Raw genomic sequence first — 8,686 nt, forward strand, 5'->3', positions numbered from 1 at the left:
TGTGTTTTTGAAAACATATTTGTAATTCTGAAATTCTATTCGCATTTAAAAAACTGTTCGCGGTTTCAAAAAAAATCACAATTCTCGAAAAATGTTCAGAATTCCAACAGTTTTTCACATGCTATGAAAAATGTTTCGGATTTTCAGAATTGTGTCACATTTTTTGAATAATGTTTTTGGAATTTCATAAATTATGGCGTAAATAATGTTTTTAAAAAATGTTTCGGATTATTGGCTGCTCACTGGACTGGGCCGGCCCACCAGACATAAATCGAGTTTTTTCCTTATCACGCACCGTAAAAATTATTTCTTTCTGTTTCTTAATGCGCGACGTAATAATTCCAAAAGAGAAACATGCCGTGGAGTCAAACTTGGGACCTGGCAGGGTGTACCTGATTTGGTTAGCCACTACACCAGATGAATATGACTTACATAATAAGAGGCCGAAAATATTAAATTTGAAACCAAAGAGTCGAACTTTGAAAACCTTTTTTAGGGGAAAATAAGTATTGAAAACGTATTTACTTCTGAAATCTTCGAACATTTTATAAAGTGCGTTTTTGAAAATTACGGATACTTTTAAAAAACCAACAACTTTCAGAAAAAGAGAACACCTTTTGAAACATAAACATTTTAAACCAGAACAAAATTTTAAAGTGCAAACACTTTTTGTAACATAAATTTTTTCTGAAACTTGAACAAAATTTTAAAGTGTGAACACTATTTGTACAATGTAAAAAAAAGTTTGCGTGTTGTAAAAAAATGTGTCATAACCTTAACAGAATATACGTGACATGTGTTTGAAAAAAGTGTATGCAAATTTAAAAATGTTGAACCATGTAAAAGAGTGTTCGTGTAGTTTTATAAAATGTTTATTTTCATTAATAAAATGTATAACATGTATTTGGAAAAATATGACCATGTATTCAAAAAAGTTTTGAAAATAGTTAAATAAAAAATGTCCATAATGTATTTGAAAATATCAAAAGTTTACCAAATATTTATTGTGTGCGTTAAAAATGTACATTCGGTACTGGGAGAAATTAGACATGTGTAAAAATTTAAAAAGAAAAGAAAACGTAAAAGAAAAAATCTAAGAAAAAACAAATTAGTACGCGCGCGTGAGCGACTGCGCTACTGGGCCGGCCTAATTCAGCAAATCCCGGCGAATCCTCTGAAGGTTTAAAATAGACCAGGATTAGAGAGTTTGGTGTGCTGATTTCAGGGATTGAGAGTTCGGGGTTTGGTTTAGCTTTCCCCTACAAATTCAATGTTTGTTTTGGACTTTTTCCGATCTCAGGAGGATCCCCTCGCCCTTGCTTGTGATCTCAGGGGTGGAGGTTAACTAGAGTTCCCTACATTACATAACATGTACTCCCTCCATTCGGAATTACTTGTCATAGAAATGGATGTATCTAGACGTATTTTAGCTCTAGATACATCCATTTCCAAGACAAGTAATTCCGAACGGAGGGAGTACTAGCATGTTAACTATACATGCACCAAAATGTTACTCCATGCACTGTACATCCAAGAACATCAAGGAACCAACTGACTGCTCAATAGCGATAGGCTTAGTGCACCGGTTCCAGACTAACTGAAAAATCCCCCAAACATCCCTTCATCGTCTACAGCAGGAACACTTGCGGCAGTAACATGTTCCTGAAAAGAAAGATTCGCAAATTCTCAAAGGCTGGAACATGGCAATAAGAACTTATTAGAGGAACTACACTCAACTCTGTGTTCCAATGCAAATTAGTGAGTTACATCAAGTCGACAAAGTCTAAACAGAATTTCCTATTTCTAGTAATTAGAACAAAGGCATGAAAAATCTGGTATAAATTTTGGCAGCATAACAACTATAAACTGGACAATTGGACAAAGAAATATTATGATCCCTCCAGCATCCTCACACAGCCCCATTAATCAACATTAATCCCAAATGATCCAGCACCACATATGCTAGCATCACACATCACATAAGCATTCATATTGTCACAAGTATGTGAATAGGTATCTCTCAACTTATCCATACACACATAAGTAATGCAACTACACACGTTGCATCGTTCTGAATCAGTTCACTTGTTGTTTTTGTACAAATAAATGAGACCAAAGAGTATACTGAAGGAAGGAAAAACATTTACTACCAACAATAGCCATGTGAAACTATTATTTGCACACAGAAACAACAATATGTACTCCTATGTTTGAAGCACCCTATGGTGCATTGCATTCGCGTTTTATCCCAATCAACAAATTATACTACAAACAGCTCTAACATTCTCTTCTGAAGAGAAAAGAAGGCAAACATGCATTGTTCAATATACCCCTCTTACTAAGTTATTTAACCCTGGAAGGTCACAACGAACAGACCATTACTATTTGTATCATTTGAGATCAGTTTGAGAAATACATACATTAATAGAGCTCGGATTTGTTTCTTGTTGAGCACACAAAGCTGGCGATTCTTTGCTATTTTCTAGAATCTGCAAAAGAAGAGCCAGGTTTTAGAAGTAACCCTTATCATGCTTTAAATGTATTAATGTGTGTGTGTGTTTGCTTGAGATGGATGATTACATACTTGGATGGTAGATCGTTGTGGAGATCCAGGAGGAGAAAGCGAACGAAAAGGAGGTGGAACCGGCGGCAGTGGTATTTCTCCAATAGGCACTCCTTGCTTAGTTGCCAAAGTCTGCAAAAAAAGAAAATTCACATAGTGGTTACTTTCAAATGCTAGCAAATTTATTGATAAACATGGAATGTATAACCAGCACCTGAAGAAACTTTTGTATCACATTGCAGTGCTCGTACATCCCAACACCCCATGACAAGACATTGTTGGCATAAGCCTCTGCTTTTCGAGTCTTCTCGGACTCCTTTTGACGCACATCTTCAATTTCTTCAGCTCGACGACGCTTCAAGGCTGCTGAAGATGTACCAGTAGCTCTCACCTTCTCTGAGTATGCATCTTCATACTTGTACCTTAGCTGCAATGAGAATTGATAGATGGTTTAATACAAAAAATAGCAATTTAAATAGTTAATACCCAAAAAGCATCTTCAATTTTGTCTGCAACAGAATGACCATTTGTGTCCTTCACCGCATGATAATGCTCCCACTCCGTTGCAACCACCTTCGCACCATCATAATCCAGAATACCGGGATGGTTACTTTTCAGAAGGCATGTCAATACACTTGATGGTCTTCTGCCCTTTCGAACGACAGGGATGGGTTTACGCTTCTTATTTGGGCAGTCATTGTTAACTACCTTATATCTTTCTTCACCGCAGAAATCACACTTCAATTTTTCTCTCTATCCTTATAGTATATCATGCAATGGTTAACACATGCATCTATTTTCAGGAGTGGCATTTTCAAACCAGCTAAGATACACTTGCACTCATACAAGCTTGATGGCATTTTATTGCCTTGTGGGAGTGTATCTTGCCAAAGTTACAGTAAACTATTTATGCAGTCGCCTGACAAATTGTATTGTGACTTAATTCCCATCAAGCGTGTAACAGTAGCAAAGCGTGAGGTTTGGGTGAACTCATGGAGTGGGTCTCTAACAGCTGACAACATGGCATAAAAAGCTTTGGCATCTGGTGTTGGCTCCTCGTCTACATTATCGACATGCATTGCATCCCCAAAGTCACACAACATGTCCTCTAAGCAATCAGTGTTGACAGACTCCACTCTATCTACATGAACATGATGCTCCCCATGTGCAGTCCATCTAAAGTAGTTGGGCATGAACCCCCATTGACAAAGATGAGAGGTCATCAATTGTTTTGTTCTTCTACTACCATTGCAACATTTTGAGCAAGGACAAGAAACTTCAAACTTGGCACTACGGACACCCTCAAAAACATGGTTCACAAAAGCATTTGTATTGCGTATCCACTCATCAGAATGCCTTCCATTATCCTTCCACCCACTATACATCCAGCTACGTTGAGCATCCAAAGACATGGTTTGGTTTTGTACTTAAATCTGAAATAAAATGAATTGCTACGATCACGAGTCGCATCCCAACAAAAAATGAATGCATCATACACACTAAAATAGAAAACCACTCATCACCAACAAAAAATAACCCCACATTCCCACATCATACAAGTGAAAAATGCATTAATCAACATAGTTTTCATGGAAAGAAGAAATCATAATACCTACTTGATTTAGCAATGCCTTTCTTCTCTGTTGCTTCGATGCCACGAGCAGGGAAATTTTCTTCAAGCAAACTACACCCGACACTTGTTAGTTTCTGAAAAATGTAGAAAACCAATGAAGAATGTTAGAGGACTTCCATTTATTCATAACATAAAACAGAGACTGGGGTGGAAAAGCCCAACAATTGCGGCTACTAGCTTTCATATGGATAACTAAACAACAATGGTAAAACGTACACACAGTTTCATGTAGATACAGCAATCGTAAAAATGCAGTAATCTGACCACTGTTAACACGAGCATATATAGTAATCAATGAAGCTATTGTTTCTATCATCCATGCAATTGCAGTAGCTATGAACAAATTCAATGAAGCTATTGCATTCTGTCATTCATGTGTTCGTGCATCTCCATATCAATCAGTTCTTCTGTTTCTTCTTTTGCTAGAAATTTCTTCTATTCCTATGACCTTCCATACACTTTTTAACCAAGATGTTTAAACTGAAAACCCCACCTGCTGGAGAAGATACTGAACAACGTCCACATGTACTGGATAGTGCACCACCTACTGCTTCCTTCGGATGCTAAAACCAAAACAACAGTTTCAGAATTTTGCTAGACATACACAAGTACAACTATCTAAGCCAGCAATCAAACATCTTTCTAAACTAGAGGGGAAGAGAAATAGAGACAACCTTTTGGACAGAAGCAGTTGCGTAGAACAGAGCAGATCGGGTGCTCGTCCAATCAGCGGGGGCGGCACCGTCTCCACGTCCAAAGGGCGACCCAGTCAGCAGAGTTAAGGGCGTCGCGGATGCGGTCACCACGGTCGGCACGACGCCGTCACCCCGGCCGGCGTGGCCATGGCCACCACGCCCGTCGCGAATGTCACCGATCCAGTACAGGGGAAAGAAGGGGCGCGACGAGGAGGCGGGCCGGGGTGCAGAGGAGCGGGGCAGGCCGAGGCGCAGCGGAGCGGGGCAGGCCGGGGCGCAGCGGAGCATGGCAGCGCGGGGGCGAAGCACGTCGCGGCGGCACGGGGCGGAGCAGGTCGCGGCGGCGCGGGGCGGGCGGGGATAGAAGAGGGGATTTTTTTAGTCTGGCAGCGCTTGGGGTATGGATGAAGCGTGAAGGAGGGACCTAGCCAAAAAAATCTTCTACGCGCCCTTTTTCCCTTCCTTTTCTCACTGATCAGTGGGCCCAACTTGTGCGAGAGGAAAAACTTGGCGCACTGTGTCGATAAAGGAGCGCGGGAGGCAATCTACGTAGCCACATCGAGGGCATCTCCTCGGTCTTTTTTGGCTTCGATGGTATGTACGTGGCACCACCCTAGGGAAAGTTTTCTATTTTTTTGGCTGGAAAGACATCTTTCCCTAGAGGGTCCTGTTCATTTCTTTTCTATCCCTTGAGTTCGCTAATGAGCTCTAGGTAAAGAGGTTGGCTCTAGGTAAAATGTGGATTTCTAGTAGTGATAGGTGGTGCTATCGTACATCCACGTTGGTGGGGACTTCAACCCACGAAGGGTAACGGTTGCGCGAGTCCACGGAGGGATCCACCCACGAAGGGTCCACGAAGAAGCAACCTTGTCTATCCCACCATGGCCATCGCCCATGAAGGACTTGCCTCACTTGGGTTGATCTTCACGAAGTAGGCGATCTCCTTACCCTTACAAACTCCTTGGTTCAACTCCACAATCTTGACGGAGGCTCCCAAGTGACACCTAACCAATCTAGGAGACACCACTCTCCAAAAGGTAATAGATGGTGTGTTGATGATGAACTCCTTGCTCTTGTGCTTCAAATGATAGTCTCCCCAACACTTAACTCTCTCTCTCTCACAGATTTGGCTATGGTGGAAAGATAATTTGAGTGGAAAGCAACTTGGGGAAGGCTAGAGATCAAGATTCTTGTGGTTGGATTGGAATGTCTTGGTCACAACACATGAGTAGGTGGTTTTCAGATAAATGTATGCTGAAAGTGTAGGCACGTTCCGATGGCTCTCGCACAAATGGAGAGGTGGGTGGAGGGGTATATATAGCCTCCACACAAAATCTAACCGTTACACACAATTGAGCCAACTCGGTCAGACTGAATAGGTGAACTCGGTGAGACCGATTCAGTTCAAAATGTGAACATTAGGTTTTTCGGTGGTACCGACATGATCAACTGGGTGGGACTGATGAGCTAGGGTTAGGGTAAAACCTCATCTCGGTTTGACCGATTACACAAACTCGGTGAGACCGATTTTAGTAATAAGAAGAGTTGGTCAAGCAAACTCGGTGGGGCCGACTGCCTATTTCGGTGAGACCGAAATAGTTGCAACAGGCAACAGAGAGTTTGCAAGCCCATCTCGGTGAGACCAAGATCCCATCGGTGAGACCGAACTGATTAGGGTTTCTGGCAGTGGCTATGTCAAGTGAACTCGGTGGCGCCGGATGAATCAAATTGGTGGGGCCGAGTTTGACTTTAGGTTTAGGACATTTGGATTTGACAAAGTGGTTGAGGGCTTTGGAGCATATCACTAAGCACTTTGAGCAAGTAGATCATTAAGCAACACCTCATCCCCTTTTAATAGTATTGGCTTTTCCTATGGACTCAATGTGATCTTGGATCACTAAAATAGAAATGAAAAGTCTTGAGCTTTTGCCAATCTTCTTTGTCCATAGCATCTTGAAGGGGTTCCACATCCTCTTGTCCATGCCACGCCTTTGTTGAACTTTCTGAAATATACTAGATGAAAATATTAGTCCGACAAGAGATATGTTGACATTAATTACCAAAATCACCCAGGGAGCACTTGTGCTTTCACTGACCTCGCTGAAACTTTCGCGAACCTACGCGCTTTCGGCATCAAGCTCAATCCAACCAAGTGTACATTCAGCGTACCAGCGGGCAAGTTACTCGGTTTCCTCGTTTCCGAACGTGGGATCGACGCCAATCCTGAGAAGATCGGGACCATCATCCGGATGAAGCAACCAGAGCGTCTCCATGACGTGCAATGCCTCACGGGTTGCCTGGCAGCCCTGAGCAGATTCATCTCAAGACTCGTTGAAAAAGCCATGCCGCTTTACCGATTGATGAAGAAGTCTGACAGGTTCGAGTGGACTCCTGATACGTCTCCAACATATCTATAATTTTTTATTGTTCCACGCTATTTTATTACCTGTTTTGGATGTTTTATATGCATTAATATGCTATTTTATATTATTTTTGGGACTAACCTATTAACCTAGAGCCCAATGCCAGTTTCTGTTTTTTCCTTGTTTTTGAGTTTTATAGAAAAGGAATATCAAACGGAGTCCAAACAGAATAAAACTTTCACGATAATTTTTCTTGGACTAGAAGACACTGTAGGACTTGGAGAGGGGGTCAGGGGAGTCCCGAGGGGCCCACAAGCCCTCAGGGCGCGCCCTAGGGGGGGCACCCCTGGCTTGTGGACACCTCGGGAGTCCCCCAACCCTAATCTTTGCACTATAAATTCCCAAATATTCCCAAACCATCAGGGGCATCCACCAAAATACTTTTTCGCCGCTGCATGCCTCTGTTCCCGTGAGATCCCATCTTGGGGCCTTTTTCGGCACCCTGCCGGAGGGGGATTCGATCACGGAGGGCATCTACATCAACCTTGCTGCCCTACCGATGAAGCTTGAGTAGTTTACGGACCTAAGGGTCCATAGCGAGTAGCTAGATGGTTTCTTCTCTCTCTATGATCTTCAATACCGTGTTCTCCTCGATGTTCTTGGAGTTCTATCCGATGTAATACCTTTTTGCAGTGTTCGTCGAGATCCGATGAATTGTGGATTTATGATCAGATTATCTATGAATATTATTTGAGTCTTTTCTTAACTCTTTTATGCATGATCAAATATCTTTGTATTTCTCTTCGAATTATCGGTTTGGTTTGGCCAACTAGATTGGTTTTTCTTGCAATGGGAGAGGTGCTTAGTTTTTGGTTCAATCTTGCGGTGTCCTCACCCAGTGACATAGTAGGGGTAGCGAGGCACGTATTGTATTGTTGCCATCAAGGGTAAAAATATGGGGTTTTCATCATATTGCTTGAGTCTATCCCTCTACATCATGTCATCTTACTTAAGGCATTCCTCCGTTCTTATGAACTTAATACTCTAGATGCATGTTGGATAGCGGTCGATGTATGGAGTAATAGTAGTAGATGCAGGCAGGAGTCGGTCTACCTGATGGACGTGATGCCTATATTCATGATCATTGCCTTGGATATCGTCATAAGTTTGCACTTTTCTATCAATTGCTCGACAGTAATTTGTTTACCCACCGTATGCTTTCTTTCAAGAGAGAAGCCTCTAGTGAAACCTATGGTCCCGGGGTCTATTTTCGATCATATATTTTCAGATCTATAAACCAAAAATACCATGCTACATTTTATTTATATTTACTTTAATTTGCCTTTTTTATCTTTTATACCTATCTATTATAGATCTCACTCTTGTTCGTGACCGTGAAGGGATTGACAAACCCTTTTTCGCGTTGTTGATG

General features: G+C 41.7%; 1 protein-coding gene across 3 annotated transcripts; it reads right to left on the reverse strand.

The window, feature by feature from the left end:
* Nucleotides 1-1,040: 1,040 nt before the first annotated feature.
* On the reverse strand, nucleotides 1,041-5,286 carry LOC109751625 (uncharacterized). 3 transcript variants are annotated; one of them, XM_073510617.1, is made up of 7 exons: nucleotides 4,871-5,286; nucleotides 4,690-4,759; nucleotides 4,180-4,270; nucleotides 2,778-2,990; nucleotides 2,585-2,695; nucleotides 2,421-2,489; nucleotides 1,041-1,662 (listed from the first exon to the last, which is right to left on the reverse strand). In XM_073510617.1, the coding sequence occupies exons 4-7, from the start codon at nucleotides 2,814-2,816 to the stop codon at nucleotides 1,594-1,596; spliced, it is 288 nt and encodes a 95-aa protein (XP_073366718.1). In that variant the 5' UTR covers nucleotides 2,817-2,990; nucleotides 4,180-4,270; nucleotides 4,690-4,759; nucleotides 4,871-5,286; the 3' UTR covers nucleotides 1,041-1,593. The 3 variants fall into 2 exon arrangements, 2 of the variants coding, with proteins under 2 accessions (XP_073366718.1, XP_073366719.1); XM_073510618.1 differs by having other exon boundaries at nucleotides 4,176-4,270; nucleotides 4,871-5,254.
* Nucleotides 5,287-8,686: the final 3,400 nt, after the last annotated feature.

The sequence above is a fragment of the Aegilops tauschii genome, chromosome 3, assembly GCF_002575655.3.
Source record: "Aegilops tauschii subsp. strangulata cultivar AL8/78 chromosome 3, Aet v6.0, whole genome shotgun sequence".
Lineage (NCBI taxonomy): Eukaryota > Viridiplantae > Streptophyta > Magnoliopsida > Poales > Poaceae > Aegilops > Aegilops tauschii.

Excerpts from the sequence above, each read along its gene's own strand:
- LOC109751625 (XM_073510617.1), bottom strand. The coding sequence starts at position 2,816 with ATGTACGAGCACTGCAATGTGATACAAAAGTTTCTTCAG. Across the intron at positions 2,696-2,777 it reads TGATACAAAAGTTTCTTCAG|ACTTTGGCAACTAAGCAAGG; the intron begins GTGCTGGTTATA and ends CTTTTTTTGCAG. Across the intron at positions 1,663-2,420 it reads CAAATCCGAGCTCTATTAAT|GAACATGTTACTGCCGCAAG; the intron begins GTATGTATTTCT and ends CTTTCTTTTCAG.